At 42.9% G+C, this 23240-nt stretch overlaps 1 protein-coding gene across 1 annotated transcript in view; it reads right to left on the bottom strand.

The window, feature by feature from the left end:
- Nucleotides 1-1729: 1729 nt before the first annotated feature.
- The window catches only part of LOC112219061 (dual oxidase 2), a 56169-nt gene continuing 34658 nt past the window's right edge, over nucleotides 1730-23240 (bottom strand). The window contains 15 exon segments of the mRNA XM_042301188.1: nucleotides 1730-2336; nucleotides 3954-4082; nucleotides 4202-4357; nucleotides 4470-4628; nucleotides 4800-5032; nucleotides 5600-5765; nucleotides 6944-7071; nucleotides 7732-7781; nucleotides 12719-12818; nucleotides 13329-13559; nucleotides 15236-15414; nucleotides 19996-20076; nucleotides 20586-20658; nucleotides 20882-21057; nucleotides 22181-22274. Of these exon segments, the coding sequence (XP_042157122.1) occupies nucleotides 2214-2336; nucleotides 3954-4082; nucleotides 4202-4357; nucleotides 4470-4628; nucleotides 4800-5032; nucleotides 5600-5765; nucleotides 6944-7071; nucleotides 7732-7781; nucleotides 12719-12818; nucleotides 13329-13559; nucleotides 15236-15414; nucleotides 19996-20076; nucleotides 20586-20658; nucleotides 20882-21057; nucleotides 22181-22274 (2078 nt within the window). The 3' untranslated portion in view covers nucleotides 1730-2213.

Genomic DNA, 23240 nt, shown 5'->3' on the forward strand with positions numbered 1-23240 from the left:
TCGTTTTCTTAGTGTAGCACGAGGGTGCTGCTGCCTTACTGATGCCAATTGTCAAAACCAATCAAGTCTTATCAACTTTCTCCATACTGTTGGTACATTTCAGTTTTATGGTTTCTAAACATGATTAATGTGCTTTTAGCTGAAGCCGGCTGAAGCTTTGGAAAATCTGCAGTACACTAACAGTATGTCCAAACTGTGAGGTGGCACGCTCTTTAGCCAACACGTGTGATGGTTCTGTCTGCTCTTTAGCCAACACGTGTGATGGTTCTGTCTGCTCTTTAGCCAACACGTGTGATGGTTCTGTCTACTCTTTAGCCAACACGTGTGATGGATCTGTCTGCTCTTTAGCCAACATGTGTGATGGTTCTGTCTGCTCTTTAGCCAACACGTGTGATGGTTCTGTCTGCTCTTTAGCCAACACGTGTGATGGTTCTGTCTGCTCTTTAGCCAACACGTGTGATGGTTCTGTCTGCTCTTTAGCCAACACGTGTGATGGTTCTGTCTGCTCTTTAGCCAACACGTGTGATGGTTCTGTCTGCTCTTTAGCCAACACGTGTGATGGTTCTGTCTGCTCTTTAGCCAACACGTGTGATGGTTCTGTCTGCTCTTTAGCCAACATGTGTGATGGTTCTGTCTGCTCCAGTTTCAACTGTTCAGCCTGTGATTATTATTATTTGACCCTGCTGGTCATTTATGAACATTTGAACATCTTGGCCATGTTCTGTTATAATCTCCACCCAGCACAGCCAGAAGAGGACTGGCCACCCCACATAGCCTGGTTCCTCTCTAGATTTCTTCCTAGGTTTTGGCCTTTCTAGGGAGTTTTTCCTAGCCACCGTGCTTCTACACCTGCATTGCTTGCTGTTTGGGGTTTTAGGCTGGGTTTCTGTACAGCACTTTGAGATATCAGCTGATGTACGAAGGGCTTTATAAATACATTTGATTTGATTTTGATTTATCTTTATCCAACACGAAAGAAGGTGGATGATTGGGACAACTTGGCAAGAACATGTGGATCATAGGTGTGTGTGTGTGTGCAGCATAGTGAGAGAGAGAGAGAGAGAGAGTCTATGGACTCAGAAGCTGTGTTCCTGACCACAAGAACCACCAAGCGTCCACCCCCACTGTCTAGCGTTCCTGGTATTCTGAAGTGAACACCCACATGACTGGCACTGCCAACACCTGGCACGAGTCCCTTCACTTACCGTACCACTTGTATTACCATATCTAATCCCAAGATCTGATGAAATCTCTTGTGGCAAATAGACTAGTTCTCCTTCAACATAATTCATGTCTATTGAAACACTTGACCTGATACCAGTGAGTTTGTGCTGTGTAATAATCAGCTGGCTAGAAGCAGATAACAGACACGCTTTCTTTCTTCACACCTGTACTAGTCAGCTGATCAGCTATTCAAACTACTTCTTCTGTAGAGTAAGGGTTGTAAAACTACTTCTTCTGTAGAGTAAGGGTTGTAAAACTACTTCTTCTGTAGAGTAAGGGTTGTGAAACGACTTCTGTAGAGTAAGGGTTGTAAAACGACTTCTTCTGTAGAGTAAGGGTTGTAAAACGACTTCTTCTGTAGAGTAAGGGTTGTAAAACGACTTCTTCTGTAGAGTAAGGGTCGTAAAACGACTTCTTCTGTAGAGTAAGGGTCGTAAAACGAAAGCATAGCGGTATTACATGTAAGATAGTGATTTAATAAAAATGAGTTCATATTGACGCAGTCTTGAAAGAGAAACATATTTAATTTTATTATATTGTTGAATTACAATTTATTTTGCAGATGATGTGCATTTAAAAAAAAATGTAATAGAGTATATACTGTCTTTTATTTTCACTGTAAATCATTTGTAAATCATAAATCTAGTCTGAATGAATCATAAACTGTTCTTTCTAAAAAAAAAATGGTATCCCAATGTTGTGTGTATATAACATTCTCCATCTCTGCTTGAGGGAAGGAAATACCGAGCAGTGCTGTTTTGTTGTAGCAAGAGAAGACTATACATTTAGAAGTTATATATATATATATATATATATATATACATATACACATCCTGTTACTTTCAGATGCACGGTACAAAAAAACAATGGTAAGAAAGACATATATACCCACGGTAATTCTTATTTCCCATAGTAACATGTGTTGTGTGTATTGTAACCCCTAGTATGTCCCTAGTAAGGGCAGAAATCCCTAGTAGTGTTGTACAAGTTTAGAAGTTTTCATAGTGATGTATGAAATGTGCTTGGTCTCTCTTGTTCATCTGTTGGCAGCCCTTCTCTACGTTCTTAGTGAGACCAGGAGGACCACAGCTGAACACACCGATCTTACCCACCTGGAGAGAGGAGAGAGGGGGGGTAGAGAGAGAGGGGTAGAGGGGAAAGAGAGAGTAAGAGATTGTGTGAGATACATCGTCAGTGTGAGTATCTGTTTTTTTTTTAAATAAGTTGATGTTAGCATAATTACATTTTTATTTATAATTTGATTTACACAACATGCCTACCACTTTGAAGATACAAAATATTTTTTTATTGTGAAACATGGCTACCCCCCCCAAAAGTCAATACTTGGTAGAGTCACCTTTTGCAGCAATTACAGCTGCAAGTCTCTTGGGTTAAGTCTCTATAAGCTTGGCACATCTAGCCACTGGGATTTTTGCCCATTCTTCAAGGTCAAACTGCTCCAGCTCCTTCAAGTTGGATGGGTTCTGCATGTGTACAGCAATCTTTAAGTCATACCACATTCTCAATTGGATTGAGGTCTGGGCTTTGACTAGGCCATTCCAAGACATTTAAATGTTTCCCCTTAAACCACCAGAGTGTTGCTTTAGCAGTATGCTTTGGGTCATTGTCCTGCTGAAAGGTGTACCTCTGTCCCCGTCTCAAATGTCTGGAAGACTGAAACAGGTTTACCTCAAGAATTTCCCTGTATTTAGCCCCATCCATCATTCCTTCAATTCTGACCAGTTTCCCAGTCCCTGCCGATGAAAAACGTCCCCACAGCTTGATGCTGCCACCACCATGCTTCACTGTGTGGATGGTGTTCTTGGGGTGATGAGAGGTGTTGGGTTTTCCTTGATGGCCAAAAAAGCAACATCTTAGTCTCATCTGACCAGAGTACCTTCTTCCATATGTTTGGGGAGTCTTCACGTGCCTTTTGGTGAACACCAAATGTGTTTGCTTATTTTTTTCTTTAAGCAATGGCTTTTTTCTGGCCACTCTTCCATAAAGCCCAGCTCTGTGGAGTGTACGGTCCTATGGACAGAAACTCCAATCTCTGCTGTGGAGCTTTGCAGCTCCTTTCGGGCAGTCCTCTCTTGGCAGGTTTGTTGTGGTGCCATATTCGTTCCATTTTTTTATAATAGATTTAATGGCGGTCCGTGGGATGTTTCAAAGTTTCCGATATTTTTTTATAACCCAACACCTGGTCTGTACTTCTCCACAACTTTGTCCCTGACCTGTTTGGAGAGCTCCTTGGTCTTCATAATGCCCCTTGCTTGGTGGTGCCCCTTGCTTGGTGGTGTTGCAGACTCTGGGGCCTTTCAGAACAGGTATATATATACTGAGATCATGTGATACTTAGATTGCACACAGGTGGACTTTATTTATGGACAAACGTACAGTTGTACTGGATACTGTGGAATGGATCAGAACAGCAGCAGTCTGTTCCCAGAGATGTTTGTGCTGTGTAGCCAAGTCCAATGGATTGATCATAACGATCGTAGGATAACAGATTACAGTGCACAATAACAGTTATAGTAGTTGACTATACGGAAAAACAGTTAGACAACAACTACAGCAGATCTGTCACTATCACTGACCTCAGCCCGCACCTCCTGCAGTGTGCTGAAGGACACACACACACAGTTGTGTAGCAGTAACTGACCTCAGCCCGCACCTCCTGCAGTGTGCTGAAGGACACACACACACACTGTTGTGTAGCAGTAACTGACCTCAGGATGCACTTCCTGCAGAGAACTGAAGAAGGAGACGAATGGTGGACGGCCAAAGTGGGTGACAGAGCGCAGGCCGGTGAAGAGGCTCCTGTTCCACACCTTCTGGAAGTGACGCTCACACACGTACTGACCAGAGACAACCCAGATATACCAGCTTAGACCATTGTTTGAAACACAAATTCATGATTGCTTCTTCATTGGGCATGTTTGTTTTGTTTTTTTTGGGGGGGGGGGTGGTTTCTCACCAGCATGGTGGTTCGCAGGTCAAACTTCTCTGCCAGCTGTGTGATGTAGATGTGGACAGAGACCAGATCCACACTGTCCTGCTCCTCCACCTCCCGGATGATGTCAGACACCCACTCAAACTGACGCTGCGTACGAGTCACCCAGATAAAGTACACCTACAGACAGACAGACGCAGTGTCCCAAATGTGTCTTTATTTTGAGAAGAAAAAAGATCATAGTAGTAAAAGTACCATGGTGCATCATGCTCAGGTTGGATAGCTTACTGACTTTTCTACACTGGGTCTTAAACTTGACGGAGGACTTAAAGACCAGGTCTTTGAGGATGGAAGCGAAGGGGGTGACTCCAATCCCTCCTCCCACCAGGACTGACACCTCGAAGTCCGTCCACTCCTGGTGGCCCTCCCCAAACGGCCCGTCCAGGTACAGCTGTGGAACAGGAGTACAAATATGTGATAGAGTAAGCATTGCAAGACAGCAAGAATTAATCAACCATCCAACCAACCACGCTTGCAGCAGACACGGATGTGAGCGAACACACACACACACACACACACACACACACACACACACACACACAGAGTCTCTCTCCCTCCATGCCTTTGGATATGCTCCTAGTTGCCCCAGGTTGTCGGGGGTGTACGCCTCTCGGAGGTGGCTGGTCCAGGGACCTACAGCGCGGATATGAAGGCTGAGGGTCTCCTCATGTGGAGCTGACGTCAAGGTGAATGGGTGGTACTCATCGGTGCCAAGCGTCAGGCACGCCACCCTCACCCACTGGCCTGAGCGGTACATGAAACCCTGGGGACGCTTGAACTCCAGGAAGGTCACACCTGCAGAGGGACAGACACACACACAGACACACACACAGATGCAGAGAGAGATGCAGAGAGAGATGCAGAGAGATACAGAGAGAGAGAGAGATGCAGAGAGAGAGAGAGAGAGAGATGCAGATACAGAGAGAGAGAGACAGAGAGAGAGAGAGACAGAGACAGAGACAGAGACAGAGACAGAGACAGAGACAGAGAGAGAGATACAGAGAGAGATACAGAGAGAGAGATACAGAGAGAGATACAGAGAGAGAGAGAGAGAGAGATGCAGAGAGATGCAGAGAGATGCAGAGAGATACAGAGAGAGATACAGAGAGAGAGACAGAGACAGAGAGAGAGAGATGCAGAGAGATGCAGAGAGAGAGAGAGAGAGAGAGATGCAGAGAGAGATACAGAGAGAGAGAGAGAGAGGGGGGAGTGAGTAACAGCCAATGGGAGTTGTGTCTATATGTATTCATACAAACAGGACAGTGTAGCCGATGTGCTGACACGCCGGGCCATGTCATAATGGCTACAGTAGCACCAGGACATAACCAGAGAAGAGCGGTACAGTACAGTACAATATAGTACCTGAGGGGAGCAGCGTAGCATTGACCACAGGGATCTCCACCTTCTTCCTGTTGAGGCTGATGAGTTTGTCCAGGAGGAACAGCAGAGCCGGAGGGATCAGGTAGATGTAGAAACTAGGCTGTTGAAGCAGAGCGTAGCTACCATGGAGAAAGAGAGAGAGCACCGTCTGACAGGGAGACGACCAAGAGGAAATCAACCAATGAACAGAGTCCATCCCAGTGTGTCTTGGTGAGACTAGTCCTGTGTGGCTCGTATGGTATTATTGGGGCGGCAGGGTAGGCTAGTGGTTAGAAGGTTGGACTCGTAACCGGAAGGTTGCAAGTTCAAATCCCCTGTCGTTCTGCCCCCTGAACAGGCATTTAACCCACTGTTCCTTGGCCGTCATTGAAAATAAGAATTTGTTCTTAACTGACTTGCCTAGTTAAATAAACGTAAAATTAAAAAAATTACAACGACTGACACTACACTGGTAACATTGATGCTCAGTCGCGGCAGTATTTGTCTGAAAGAAGCTCTGTTGAGACTAAGGTTGTCCTAATATGGACACCGTATTGTCACAGAATTATAGGAAATACACTGAACAAAAAAATATACATAAATGCAACAAGCAACAATTTCAAAGACTGCCAAATTCTCTAGGCGGCTTATGGTTGATAAATTAACATTCAATTCTCGTGCAACAGCTCTGGTAGACATTCCTACAGTCAGCATGCCAATTTCACTCTCCCTCAAAACTTGAGGCATTGTGTTGTTTTACAAAACTGCACATTTTAGAGTGTCCTTTTATTGTACCCAGCACAAGGTGCACCTGTGTAATGATCATGCTGTTTAATCAGCTTCTTGATATGACACACCTGTCAGGTGGATGGATTATCTTGGCAAATGAGAAATGCTCACTAACAGGGATGTAAACAAATTTGTTCACAACATTTTAGAGAAATACGATTTTTTTGTGCGTTTGGAACATTTCTGGGATATTTTATTTCAGGAAACATGAGACCAACACTTTACATGTTGCGTTTATATTTTTGTTCGGTAGTGTGCTCACCAGGATGTAGATAACCACATAGAGGTAGTGTGCTCACCAGGATGTAGATAACCACATAGAGGTAGTGTGCTCACCAGGATGTAGATAACCACATAGAGGTAGTGTGCTCACCAGGATGTAGATAACCACATAGAGGTAGTGTGCTCACCAGGATGTAGATAACCACATAGAGGTAGTGTGCTCACCAGGATGTAGATAACCACATAGAGGTAGTGTGCTCACCAGGATGTAGATAACCACATAGAGGTAGTGTGCTCACCAGGATGTAGATAACCACATAGAGGTAGTGTGCTCACCAGGATGTAGATAACCACATAGAGGTAGTGTGTGAGCCAGAATCCCTGGAAGCTGATTCGTCGGAAGTAGTGTGAGGCGAAGACGTACATAAACGCAAAGATGAACAGAAGCAGGACGCCCGTCATTCCTGGAGTAACGTTAGAGAGAGAGTAGGGGTAGGAGAGAGAGAGACGAGAGAGAGAGTGGGTGGGAGTAGGGGTAGGAGAGAGAGAGAGAGAGAGAGAGAGAGAGAGAGCGAGAGAGAGAGCGAGAGAGAGAGCGAGAGAGAGAAGGTGGGAGTAGGGGTAGAAGAGAGACAGAGAGAGAGAGAGAGAGAGAGAGAGAGAGAGAGAGAGAGTGGGTGGGAGTAGGGGTAGAAGAGAGACAGAGAGAGAGAGAGAGAGTGGGTGGGAGTAGGGGTAGAAGAAAGACAGAGAGAGAGAGAGAGAGAGAGAGAGAGAGAGAGTGGGAGTAGGGGTAGAAGAGAGACAGAGAGAGAGAGACAGAGAGAGAGAGTGGGTGGGAGTAGGGGTAGAAGAGAGACAGAGAGAGAGAAGGTGGGAGTAGGGGTAGAAGAGAGACAGAGAGAGAGAGCGAGAGAGAGAGAGAGTGGGTGGGAGTAGAAGAGAGAGAGAGAGAGAGAGTGGGTGGGAGTAGGGGTAGAAGAGAGAGAGAGACGTGGAATTACTGAGCTACTGTGATCTTCAGAAATTACATCAAGTAGCTCTTTTTCTTTCAGTGGGTGAAATGACATAATTATGACATCATACAGTCTTGACCGTTGGGAATGGTTTGTATTCTGTCCTACCTGGAACTGTCTGAAAGAACCACCACGACCATCTCATCGGCATCTCAGACCTGCAAACAGTCAACACATAGTCAACACATGGTAAACACATAGTCAACACATAGTCAACACATGGTAAACAGTCAACACATAGTCAACACATAGTCAACACATGGTAAACAGTCAACACATAGTCAACACATGGTAAACAGTCAACACATAGTCAACACATAGTCAACACATGGTAAACAGTCAACACATAGTCAACACATAGTCAACACATGGTAAACAGTCAACACATAGTCAACACATAGTCAACACATGGTAAACAGTCAACACATAGTCAACACATAGTCAACACATAGTCAACACATGGTAAACAGTCAACACAGTCAACACATAGTCAACACATAGTCAACACATAGTCAACACATAGTCAACACATGGTAAACAGTCAACACATAGTCAACACATAGTCAACACATGGTAAACAGTCAACACATAGTCAACACATAGTCAACACATGGTAAACAGTCAACACATAGTCAACACATAGTCAACACATAGTCAACACATAGTCAACACATGGTAAACAGTCAACACATAGTCAACACATAGTCAACACATGGTAAACAGTCAACACATAGTCAACACATAGTCAACACATGGTAAACAGTCAACACATAGTCAACACATGGTCAACAGTCAACACACAGTCAACACACAGTCAACACATGGTAAACAGTCAACACATAGTCAACACATAGTCAACACATGGTAAACAGTCAACACATAGTCAACACATAGTCAACACATGGTAAACAGTCAACACATAGTCAACACATAGTCAACACATGGTAAACAGTCAACACACAGTCAACACATGGTCAACAGTCAACACACAGTCAACACACAGTCAACACATGGTAAACAGTCAACACATAGTCAACACATAGTCAACACATAGTCAACACATGGTAAACAGTCAACACATAGTCAACACATAGTCAACACATGGTAAACAGTCAACACATAGTCAACACATAGTCAACACATGGTAAACAGTCAACACATAGTCAACACATAGTCAACACATGGTCAACAGTCAACACATAGTCAACACATGGTCAACAGTCAACACACAGTCAACACATAGTCAACACATGGTAAACAGTCAACACATAGTCAACACATAGTCAACACATGGTAAACAGTCAACACATAGTCAACACATAGTCAACACATGGTAAACAGTCAACACATAGTCAACACATAGTCAACACATGGTAAACAGTCAACACATAGTCAACACATAGTCAACACATAGTCAACACATGGTAAACAGTCAACACATAGTCAACACATAGTCAACACATAGTCAACACATGGTAAACAGTCAACACATAGTCAACACATAGTCAACACATAGTCAACACATAGTCAACACATAGTCAACACATAGTCAACACATGGTAAACAGTCAACACATAGTCAACACATAGTCAACACATGGTAAACAGTCAACACATAGTCAACACATAGTCAACACATGGTAAACAGTCAACACATAGTCAACACATGGTAAACAGTCAACACACAGTCAACACATAGTCAACACATGGTAAACAGTCAACACATAGTCAACACATAGTCAACACATGGTAAACAGTCAACACATAGTCAACACATAGTCAACACATGGTAAACAGTCAACACATAGTCAACACATAGTCAACACATGGTAAACAGTCAACACATAGTCAACACATAGTCAACACATGGTAAACAGTCAACACATAGTCAACACATGGTAAACACATGGTAAACAGTCAACACATAGTCAACACATGGTAAACAGTCAACACATAGTCAACACATAGTCAACACATGGTAAACAGTCAACACATAGTCAACACATAGTCAACACATAGTCAACACATAGTCAACACATGGTAAACAGTCAACACATAGTCAACACATAGTCAACACATGGTCAACAGTCAACACATAGTCAACACATAGTCAACACATGGTCAACAGTCAACACATGGTCAACAGTCAACACATGGTCAACACATAGTCAACACATAGTCAACACATGGTAAACAGTCAACACACAGTCAACACATAGTCAACACATGGTAAACAGTCAACACACAGTCAACACATGGTCAACAGTCAACACAGTCAACACACAGTCAACACATGGTCAACAGTCAACACACAGTCAACACATAGTCAACACATGGTAAACAGTCAACACACAGTCAACACATAGTCAACACATGGTAAACAGTCAACACATAGTCAACACATAGTCAACACATGGTAAACAGTCAACACATAGTCAACACATAGTCAACACATAGTCAACACATGGTCAACAGTCAACACATAGTCAACACATGGTCAACAGTCAACACACAGTCAACACATAGTCAACACATGGTAAACAGTCAACACATAGTCAACACATAGTCAACACATGGTAAACAGTCAACACATAGTCAACACATAGTCAACACATGGTAAACAGTCAACACATAGTCAACACATAGTCAACACATGGTAAACAGTCAACACATAGTCAACACATAGTCAACACATAGTCAACACATAGTCAACACATAGTCAACACATAGTCAACACATGGTAAACAGTCAACACATAGTCAACACATAGTCAACACATGGTAAACAGTCAACACATAGTCAACACATGGTAAACACATGGTAAACAGTCAACACATAGTCAACACATGGTAAACAGTCAACACATAGTCAACACATAGTCAACACATGGTAAACAGTCAACACATAGTCAACACATAGTCAACACATGGTAAACAGTCAACACATAGTCAACACATAGTCAACACATGGTAAACAGTCAACACATAGTCAACACATAGTCAACACATAGTCAACACATAGTCAACACATGGTAAACACATGGTAAACAGTCAACACATAGTCAACACATGGTAAACAGTCAACACATAGTCAACACATAGTCAACACATAGTCAACACATGGTAAACAGTCAACACATAGTCAACACATAGTCAACACATGGTAAACAGTCAACACATAGTCAACACATAGTCAACACATGGTAAACAGTCAACACATAGTCAACACATGGTAAACACATGGTAAACAGTCAACACATAGTCAACACATGGTAAACAGTCAACACATAGTCAACACATAGTCAACACATGGTCAACACATGGTAAACAGTCAACACATAGTCAACAGATAGTCAACACATGGTAAACAGTCAACACATAGTCAACACATAGTCAACACATGGTAAACAGTCAACACATAGTCAACACATAGTCAACACATGGTAAACAGTCAACACATAGTCAACACATAGTCAACACATGGTAAACAGTCAACACATAGTCAACACATAGTCAACACATAGTCAACACATGGTAAACAGTCAACACATGGTAAACAGTCAACACATGGTAAACAGTCAACACATGGTAAACAGTCAACACATAGTCAACACATGGTCAACAGTCAACACATGGTCAACAGTCAACACATGGTCAACAGTCAACACATGGTCAACAGTCAACACATGGTCAACAGTCAACACATGGTCAACAGTCAACACATGGTCAACAGTCAACACATGGTCAACAGTCAACACACAGTCAACACACAGTCAACACACAGTCAACACACAGTCAACACATAGTCAACACACAGTCAACACACAGTCAACACACAGTCAACACACAGTCAACACATAGTCAACACATAGTCAACACATAGGTAGCAAGTTAAGTTCCTCGGCATACACATCACAGACAAACTGAATTGGTCCACTCACACAGACAGCATCGTGAGGAAGGCGCAGCAGCGCCTCTTCAACCTCAGGAGGCTGAAGAAATTCGGCTTGTCACCAAAAGCACTCACAAACTTCTACAGATGCACAATCGAGAGCATCCTGGCGGGCTGTATCACCGCCTGGTACGGCAACTGCACCGCCCTCAACCGTAAGGCTCTCCAGAGGGTAGTGAGGTCTGCACAGCGCATCACCGGGGGCAAACTACCTGCCCTCCAGGACACCTACACCACCCGATGTCACAGGAAGGCCATAAAGATCATCAAGGACAACAACCACCCGAGCCACTGCCTGTTCACCCCGCTACCATCCAGAAGGCGAGGTCAGTACAGGTGCATCAAAGCTGGGACCGAGAGACTGAAAAACAGCTTCTATCTCAAGGCCATCAGACTGTTAAACAGCCACCACTAACATTGAGTGGCTACTGCCAACACACTGTCAATGACACTGACTCTACTCCAGCCACTTTAATAATGGGAATTGATGGGAAATGATGTAAATATATCACTAGCCACTTTAAACAATGCTACCTTATATAATGTTACTTACCCTACATTATTCATCTCATATGCATACGTTGATACTGTACTCTATATCATCGACTGCATCCTTATGTAATACATGTATCACTAGCCACTTTAACTATGCCACTTGGTTTACATACTCATCTCATATGTATATACTGTACTCGATATCATCTACTGTATCTTGCCTATGCTGCTCTGTACCATCACTCATTCATATATCCTTATGTACATATTCTTTATCCCCTTACACTGTGTATAAGACAGTAGTTTTTTTGGAATTGTTAGTTAGATTACTTGTTCGTTATTACTGCAATGTCGGAACTAGAAGCACAAGCATTTCGCTACACTCGCATTAACATCTGCTAACCATGTGTATGTGACAAATAAAATTTGATTTGATTTGATTTTAGTCAACACATAGTCAACAGTCAACACATGGTAAACAGTCAACACATAGTCAACAGTCAACACATAGTCAACAGTCAACACATAGTCAACAGTCAACACATAGTAAACCAGATACAAGAGAAGACCTTTTAAGGGTGATATATCTCCAGATGAACATAGACAGCTACCAGGAGTATCGTATGGTGAAATGATGCTGATGTCATTACCCGTTGTTGGCTAGGACCCTGGGGAACAGACAGGCCAGGATGCTGAGGTCACTGACTGAGAACACGTAGATGTTCACCACGTGACCCAGACAGTGGGTGACTGCAGGGGAGAGGAGGAAGGGAGGGAAAGGGGTTGGAAGGAACACACAACATGACCTGTAAACACCATGTGCGATTGTGCCACAGTCCCACATGGTGATCTGTAGAACTAGTATTGATAAATGTAGTACCAGTATGTAGTGTTGAATCTCTGTTACAGTGAGTACCAGTATCTAGTGTTGAATCTCTGTTACAGTGAGTACCAGTATCTAGTGTTGAATCTCTGTTACAGTGAGTACCAGTATCTAGTGTTGAATCTCTGTTACAGTGAGTACCAGTATCTAGTGTTGAATCTCTGTTAGAGTTAGGGTTAAGGTCAGTCTGACCTGTGACCTCTGACCAATGTAAGATGTAAGATGGCGGACATGACCATTAAAGGTTAGAGATAGGAGTTAGGGTTAAGGTCAGTCTGACCTGTGACCTCTCACCTGTGAGTAAGATGGCGGAAATGACCATGAAGGGTTAGAGATAGGAGTTAGGGTTAAGGTCAGTCTGACCTGTGACCTCTGACCTGTGAGTAAGATGGCGGACATGGCCATGAAGCGATGGAAGTCTATAGCGGCGTCGAAGGGGATGTATCGGTTGAGGAAGGTCTCTCGTCCCAGGGTGATGAGGTTACGGCACACCGTCAGCAACATGTAGGGGTACAGGAAGGAAATGGCCGCCGCCGAACCACGCGACACCACTATGCCCACCGCCGACGTCTCCGGCACGCCCGAAGAGTCTGCCTGCAAACCATAGTCTAAAAACACAGCAAGATGTTTGTTTTCCTGTTAGTCCAGTGGTTTTTATTCTATGGGCTGGTTTCCCAGATGCAGATTATGCCTTGTCCTTAATTAAAAGCACTTTCTCCATCGTGTATGTTTTTTTAGTCCAGGACTATAGGTTTAATCTGTGTCTGGTTAAACCACACCTTTTATTTTCAGATGCCTTTTATAGGGCAATGGAGTCTGCATTTCATGAATATTCAATTAAATTATGAATATCCAATTAAAAAAGTGCACTATGCTAAAAATCTCTCCTCCATTTCCTGGTTGATAAAAATTTAAATAGTTGACCTCGTTTCAGTTTATATGGCAAAACAAGTCAGTATACTGTAGAAAAAGTGAAATGAAAAGATGTAATAGAAATAGAGCTCATGGAACAGATATACCTTCTTAGACTTGCTTTATGTGAGAATGACAGCTCTATAATTCACATTTCTATGTGAATTTTAGTCGGGTCGCCCCAGAAAAAAAAAAAAATTGCAGCTTTAAGTGAATCAGTCGTGTCAACAAAACCGTCTCTTGTGACCGTCGTCAGCTTACTGTACGTTTTTGGTGTTCGCTCACACAAATGTATTTTTGGTTGGCACGTCGAAGTTCTGTAGCCTACACCCCTTAGCCGGTGATTGGTAAACAGTACCACTCTAATAAGAGTGGGGGAAAATGTATCGTTTGTTGTCAAGAAACAAGATAATTATATTTTTCATGCATATTTCTTCACTTGAGAAATACTTTGCCAAAACATCTTAGATGTAAAATTGCGCGACTAAGACCTCCTCGGCTAAAAACCCCCGTCAAAATGTATGTTATCTTCGATTTATACAGACTATTTTGAGGAAGTGTTTCTGGCTGTTGTTGTTGCTACAGTGGCTCAAAAAGGACAAACACGAACATTTCTCTTTGTTTTTTTGACCAGCCAGGCTATGTCAAATTCAATCAATAAAATGTATTTTATAAAAGCCCTTTTACACCAGCAGTTGTTCACGAAGTACCCGGCTAACTACCAAAACAGGAGACCAGAGAGAGAGAGAACAAGAGAAGAGAGGAAGACAAGAACACAAGAACACAACTCACAAGAACACAACTCACAACAACACAACTCACAACAACACAACTCACAACAACACAACTCACAACAACAACACTCACAACAACACAACTCACAACTCACAACAACTCACAACAACAACACAACTCACAACACAACTCACAACACAACTCACAACAACACAACACAACTCCAACACAACACAACTCACAACAACACAACACAACAACACAACTCACAACAACTCACAACACAACAACACAACAACACAACTCACAACAACACAACAACACAACTCACAACAACACAACAACACAACTCACAACAACACAACTCACAACAACACAACAACACAACTCACAACACAACAACACAACTCACAACAACACAACACAACTCACAACAACACAACAACACAACTCACAACACAACTCACAACAACACAACAACACAACTCACAACAACACAACTCACAACAACACAACTCACAACAACACAACAACACAACATCACAACAACACAACTCACAACAACACAACTCACAACACAACTCACAACAACAAAACAACACAACTCACAACAACACAACACAACAACACATCTCACAGTAGCATCTCTCCAGCGCCACTCCAGCTGTGATGCCGTAGACGATGGTGAAACAGACAATATGGCGACGGTAGTTCTCTATGAAACGTTTGAAGTGCTGGATCTTCTGCTGGACGGCGTTCCTGCCGGAGCGATCCTTCTTGGGTTTCACGTACACTTTAGGACTCTGGAGGCCCGATCTGGGAGGAGGATAAGAGGTAGTTAGACTGAGATGAGTACATACACTTTAGGACTCTGGAGGCCCGATCTGGGAGGAGGATAAGAGGTAGTTAGACTGAGATGAGTACATACACTTTAGGACTCTGGAGGCCCGATCTGGGAGGAGGATAAGAGGTAGTTAGACTGAGATGAGTACATACACTTTAGGACTCTGGAGGCCCGATCTGGGAGGAGGATAAGAGGTAGTTAGACTGAGATGAGTACATACACTTTAGGACTCTGGAGGCCCGATCTGGGAGGAGGATAAGAGGTAGTTAGACTGAGATGAGTACATACACTTTAGGACTCTGGAGGCCAGATCTGGGAGGAGGATAAGAGGTAGTTAGACTGAGATGAGTACATACACTTTAGGACTCTGGAGGCCCGATCTGGGAGGAGGATAAGAGGTAGTTAGACGGAGATTAACATTAGGATTCCTATCAACTTTATTGTCCCAACATAACTCATTAAACTGAAACTATTAAAGAAGGTTCAGGTCGGCAGTATAATTCACTTCAATGGCATTTATTGCTGAACGTGTTTCAACAGCAAACGTCTTTATCACAGCACTGTTGGAAAACTTTTTTTTAAACCTTGATTTTACACAGAAGTCAAAAGACCTCTGTCTCAAGAAAGACCTGAAACATTTGGACAATTTAATTTGTATCCTATAAAATCAAAACCAAAAACATCTCACAACAAGGCAACAGTAAACATGTCATCCCCCAACAAATAATGCAGCGTCCCCCTCCCCCTCCCTCCTCCTCCTCCTTTGGGCCAATTGAGATATCGTGTGACTAACAGACGTCCGTTCATTACCATAGCTCCCGCCTTGGGCCAATCGGTGTCGTTTTGTATAATGACGGATCTTTATGGCAAGACGCATCATTCACCCGAGCTTTGTCAAAATCGTCCCAGTGCTGTCTGAGATATGGTGTGTGATTTGTATTAGTGCCTCTCACTCAGATATCATATAAACCTGGTATAATTCAGATATATGAACCTGGTATAATTCAGATATCATATAAACCTGGTATAATTCAGATATCATATGAACCTGGTATAATTCAGATATCATATAAACCTGGTATAATTCAGATATCATATGAACCTGGTATAAGTCAGATATCATATGAACCTGGTATAATTCAGATATCATATAAACCTGGTATAATTCAGATATCATATAAACCTGGTATAATTCAGATATCATATAAACCTGGTATAATTCAGATATCATATAAACCTGGTATAAGTCAGATATCATATAAACCTGGTATAAGTCAGATATCATATGAACCTGGTATAAGTCAGATATCATATGAACCTGGTATAATTCAGATATCATATGAACCTGGTATAAGTCAGATATCATATGAACCTGGTATAATTCAGATATCATATAAACCTGGTATAAGTCAGATATCATATAAACCTGGTATAAGTCAGATATCATATGAACCTGGTATAATTCAGATATCATATAAACCTGGTATAAGTCAGATATCATATGAACCTGGTATAAGTCAGATATCATATGAACCTGGTATAAGTCAGATATCATATAAACCTGGTATAAGTCAGATATCATATAAACCTGGTATAAGTCAGATATCATATGAACCTGGTATAAGTCAGATATCATATGAACCTGGTATAATTCAGATATCATATGAACCTGGTATAAGTCAGATATCATATGAACCTGGTATAATTCAGATATCATATAAACCTGGTATAAGTCAGATATCATATAAACCTGGTATAAGTCAGATATCATATGAACCTGGTATAATTCAGATATCATATAAACCTGGTATAATTCATGGCAATATGTGTGGAATTGCAGGACATTAGCTGTAAAAAAAACTTTTAAAAAACTGCAACAAAAAATAAGTTCTGTAAATCAAAAGTATTTGTTTACCTTTTGTTAATAAAATACTTTTTCTGCTAACAGATCCCTCTGTACTGTATTAAATGTATAGTTGTGACTCCACGGTGCTGAGTTAACGTGAGTTCACGTGTAACGGCTTTCCTCCTCTTCGTCTGAGGAGGAGGAAGGATCGGACCAAAACGCAGCGTGCTAAGTGTCCATATTGATTTATTCAAAACTGAACACTGGAACAAAATAATAAACGAGAAATATACAAAACCGAAACAATACCGTGTGTCCCAAACACTCACACGGAAACAAACACCCACAACCCAAAACAATACCGTGTGGCCCAAACACTCACACGGAAACAAACACCCACAACCCAAAACAATACCGTGTGGCCCAAACACTCACACGGAAACAAACACCCTCAACCCAAAACAGTACCGTGTGGCCTAAACACTCACACGGAAACAAACACCCACAACCCAAAACAGTACCGTGTGGCCCAAACACTCACACGGAAACAAACCCAGGCTACCTAAGTATGATTCTCAATCAGAGACAACTAACGACACCTGCCTCTGATTGAGAACCATACTAGGCCGAACACAGAAACCTAAACATAGAAAAACAAACATAGACTGCCCACCCCAACTCACACCCTGACCATACTAAAAACAAAGAATAAAATAACAGAACTATGGTCAGAATGTGACATAATGTGAGTTCATGTGTAGCGGCCTAAATGTATAGTTTGTGTTTCTAGATCAACCGAGGTAAATGAATCTACCATGCTTGTTGATTTTTTTTTTTCTCTCCCGAAGAGAGAGGATATTCCCCCACAGTAAATACTAAGTACTCTACCGCATGGTAAAACCATCATAATCCCTATATTTGAAGAGCTCAAACCTCAAGTGTTGTGTTATCTGCTAATGGAGGTAAGTAGAGGCAGGTGGCATCACTGGGTGGACAACTCTAGATACCAGACATACTGTCATCCACACAAGCAACCAAAGTCTCTTACAGAACCTGAGGTAACCGTGGTAAACCCCAAATTACTGCTATCACTCACACTTCCCTGAAGTAGAACTTATTTTTTTTATTTTTTATTTTTCAACCTTTATTTCCCCAAGTTTTTAGTCTCATTGTTAATGTTAATATATTTTATAAGATATAAAGACTATAAGGTCTATAAGACCTGGACGAAAAAGCAGCAGACAACATGTCAAACACTACAATATAAAACTCTACAATATAAAACTCTACAATATAAAACACTACAGTGTAAAACACCGGTTTACACATTGAACAGGCACATTGGTTTTGGGAGTAGTGTCTCAACTAGGAGTCTACACACTGACACCCCCCCCCACCTCCCCCAGAATCATTTTCCACCATAGTTTTTAACCCTAGCTTTAAAATCATTGAAGGAGACGAGCTCCTCTGGTTTCATGTACTTTTGCAGCTCGTTCCAAGTGGTGGGGGGGGGCGAAGTCCCAGCTCTGTAGGGCCCTTAGGCCCCATCAAGAAGATACAGTCACGTGAGTGAAGGAGATACTTGTCATTAAGTCAACTGAAAATGTAGGTACTACAGTAAAAAGAAAACATTGATTTAATCTCCGAAGAGCTAAGGAAGGTCAGAGGAGCTAAGGAAGGACAGAGGAGCTAAGGAAGGACAGAGGAGCTAAGGAAGGACAGAGGAGCTAAGGAAGGACGGAAGAGCTAAGGAAGGTCAGAGGAGCTAAGGAAGGACAGAGGAGCTAAGGAAGCACAGAGGTGCTAAGGAAGGACAGAGGAGCTAAGGAAGAACAGAGGAGCTAAGGAAGGACTGAAGAGCTAAGGAAGGACAGAGGAGCTAAGGAAGGACAGAGGAGCTAAGGAAGAACAGAGGAGCTAAGGAAGGACAGAAGAGCTAAGGAAGGACAGAGGAGCTAAGGAAGGACAGTAGACGTAATCAGCATACATAATTAGCATACATACAGATGATATCACCATAATGACTTTCCTAGTTAAAAAAATAAAAAAATAAATGACTATGTAGAGAATAGTGTGTAATTTAGCACATATCAATCACCACTATTGGTGTTGGCCAGCGATGACTTCATTACTCAGACATAAGAAGTCATGAGGAAATCTTCACCCTGAAACACACGTACCAAGAAGTCTGACATCGCTATGATGTCATTGTTAAACCCCAGCTTTGACCCCACTGAGGTTCTGGACACGACGTCAACCTTCTGCGCCACGGAACAGAGACGTTATAAGATACACCAAGACCACTAACGGCACGGACACTTGACTAGTGAAATGAACTCTCGTCTGTTACCCGACCACGAGGATGTCAGAGGACAGGCGTCTAGAGGTTAGAAGGGTTGTCCTTCGCTGTTCTATTGTATATGTACACATTACAATGTTCCTGTAATGAACTCTTGCCAGGTCATCTTCACAAAATAGGTTTTTGAAAACCGTACATTTTAATCCCAAAGCCGCTGAAAATACAATAATCAAATCCAGACGTCAAATATTAACACAAAAAGCAACCTAATATTGGCCAGTCAACTCAGTCGTTTAGTAAGGTCACTGTTCTGCGGTTCTCACTGTTAAACAGCGCACAGTGTTCAACACAACACTCCCACAAGAATCACACACACGAATGAACGCACCCTCTGTCCTCTAAAGTTACCTTTTCCCTTGTCGTCTACGAAGCTCTTGTCCGTCTTTCCCCAGGCTGCTGGAGAACTGCGTGTCCTCTTCTAAGGGCGAGCTAGGACAGAGAGGACATGACCATTTTAAATAAGACCCACTAGACCACCAAGCCCAGTGTTTATAAACTGACGGGTATCATACCTGCAGACAAGGAGTGAAGTAATTGAGTCACAAAATATAATAACAGATTACTTGGAAAAAGCAATCATCCTGTCATAAAAAAATCATTAGCATGTCCACGACCCTGATAAGAGCCTGACAATCAACATGTTGGTTAAACGGTATCCTATCTGTTATACCTCCCTGGTGTTATCATACCCGTTCCTCTCTGGGGTAATACCTCCCTGGTGTTGTCTTACCCGTTCCTCTCTGGGGTAATACCTCCCTGGTGTTGTCTTACCCGTTCCTCTCTGGGGTAATACCTCCCTGGTGTTGTCTTACCCGTTCCTCTCTGGGGTAATACCTCCCTGGTGTTATCTTACCCGTTCCTCTCTGGGGTAATACCTCCCTGGTGTTATCTTACCTGTTCCTCTCTGGGGTATTAACTTCCTGGTGTTATTATCTTACATTTTTCTCTCTGGGGTGATGAAAGATACACGTTGGTTTCGACTCAGTCTGTTTCCTCCCTCCTTCTCCATCCCTAGATATACAGAGGATTATGGGTAAGTGCTGAGACAAGGACAGAGGAGGCCTTTGGTCCTGTACTGCTCAGTTGGTAAGAGTGGATCTAGCAATGCCAAGATGGTGGGTTCAATTCCCACAAGAATCACGCGTATAGATGAATGGACGCCCCCTCTGTCCTCTAAAACTCTCTGGATTAAAGCCTCTGCTAAGTTGCATATAGTATATTATTGTATAGTCACCTTTAATGTTGAGCTGGGCAAATTTCAGCTCCTTCTCGTGGTCCCGGAGCAAGAAGTGGAAGTCCTCCCAGGTGATCTGCTCCTTGTCGTTGAAGCCCGCGGCCTGTAGCATGGCTTGGATAGCCTCCTCAGCCTGGCCTTTAGACAGGAGGCTGCTGGAGATCTCTATGAATGACCTGCAGAACAGAGGGCGGCAGGTAGTCTAGTGGTTAGAGTGGAGGGGCGGCAGGTAGCCTAGTGGTTAGAGTGGAGGGGCGGCAGGTAGTCTAGTGGTTAGAGTGGAGGGGCGGCAGGTAGTCTAGTGGTTAGAGTGGAGGGGCGGCAGGTAGTCTAGTGGTTAGAGTGGAGGGGCGGCAGGTAGCCTAGTGGTTAGAGTGGAGGGGCGGCAGGTAGCCTAGTGGTTAGAGTGGAGGGGCGGCAGGTAGTCTAGTGGTTAGAGTGGAGGGGCGGCAGGTAGCCTAGTGGTTAGAGTGGAGGGGCGGCAGGTAGCCTAGTGGTTAGAGTGGAGGGGCGGCAGGTAGCCTAGTGGTTAGAGTGGAGGGGCGGCAGGTAGTCTAGTGGTTAGAGTGGAGGGGCGGCAGGTAGTCTAGTGGTTAGAGTGGAGGGGCGACAGGGTAGCCTAGTGGTTAGAGTGGAGGGGCGACAGGTAGCCTAGTGGTTATAGTGGAGGGGCGGCAGGGTATCCTAGTGGTTAGAGTGGAGGGGCGGCAGGTAGTCTAGTGGTTAGAGTGGAGGGGCGGCAGGTAGCCTAGTGGTTAGAGTGGAGGGGCGGCAGGTAGCCTAGTGGTTAGAGTGGAGGGGCGGCAGGGTAGCCTAGTGGTTAGAGTGGAGGGGCGGCAGGGAGCCTAGTGGTTAGAGTGGAGGGGCGACAGGGAGCCTAGTGGTTAGAGTGGAGGGGCGGCAGGTAGCCTAGTGGTTAGAGTGGAGGGGCGGCAGGGAGCCTAGTGGTTAGAGTGGAGGGGCGGCAGGGAGCCTAGTGGTTAGAGTGGAGGGGCGGCAGGGAGCCTAGTGGTTAGAGCGTTGGACTAGTAACCGAAAGGTTGCAAGTTCAAATCCCGAGCTGACAAGGTACAAATCTGTCATTCTGCCCCTGAACAGGCAGTTAACCCACTGTTCCTAGGACGTAGTTAGGAACCTGTCGCACGGCGCTTATCTTTTCATGTTGGCTTTGTGTGTGCAGCCAACGGCCTGGGATGTGGCCGTACATCTACGGAGAGTGTGTTAATGTACCTTCAAAAGCCAGGCTTTTTTTTTTAGGATGACCCAATAGACTGAAAGGATGAAGAAAGGGCCGCTTACCGAAGTAGTCCGGAGAATTCCTCTTTTGATAAGAAACCGTCTCCGTCAACGTCGTGCATCGAGAACATCAATTTGGATTTTTCCTCCGGTGAACCTACGACAAAATACAAATACGTATTCATGTAGTCATGTAGTCATGTATTCATGTAGTCATGTAGTCATGTATTCATGTAGTCATGTAGTCATGTATTCACGTATTCATGTAGTCATGTATTCATGTAGTCATGTATTCACGTATTCACGTAGTCACGTAGTCATGTATTCATGTAGTCATGTAGTCATGTATTCACGTATTCACGTAGTCATGTAGTCATGTATTCACGTATTCATGTATTCATGTATTCACGTATTCACGTAGTCATGTAGTCATGTATTCATGTAGTCATGTAGTCATGTATTCACATATTCATGTAGTCATGTAGTCATGTATTCACGTATTCACGTAGTCATGTAGTCATGTATTCATGTAGTCATGTATTCACATAGTCATGTAGTCATGTATTCATGTATTCACGTATTCATGTAGTCATGTAGTCATGTATTCACGTATTCATGTAGTCATGTATTCACGTATTCACGTAGTCATGTATTCATGTAGTCATGTATTCACGTATTCATGTAGTCATGTATTCACATATTCATGTATTCACGTATTCACGTATTCATGTAGTCATGTATTCACGTATTCATGTAGTCATGTATTCATGTAGTCATGTATTCACGTATTCATGTAGTCATGTATTCACGTATTCATGTAGTCATGTATTCACGTATTCATGTAGTCATGTATTCACGTATTCATGTAGTCATGTATTCATGTAGTCATGTATTCACGTATTCATGTAGTCATGTATTCACGTATTCATGTAGTCATGTATTCATGTAGTCATGTATTCACGTATTCATGTAGTCATGTAGTCACGTATTCATGTAGTCACGTATTCATGTAGTCATGTATTCACATATTCATGTAGTAACGTATTCATGTACTCACATACTCATGTGTTTGCGTATTCATGTATTCACATATTCATGTATTAGCATATTCAAGGGGCCACAT

This window comes from Oncorhynchus tshawytscha, linkage group LG19 (genome assembly GCF_018296145.1).
Source record: "Oncorhynchus tshawytscha isolate Ot180627B linkage group LG19, Otsh_v2.0, whole genome shotgun sequence".
NCBI lineage: Eukaryota > Metazoa > Chordata > Actinopteri > Salmoniformes > Salmonidae > Oncorhynchus > Oncorhynchus tshawytscha.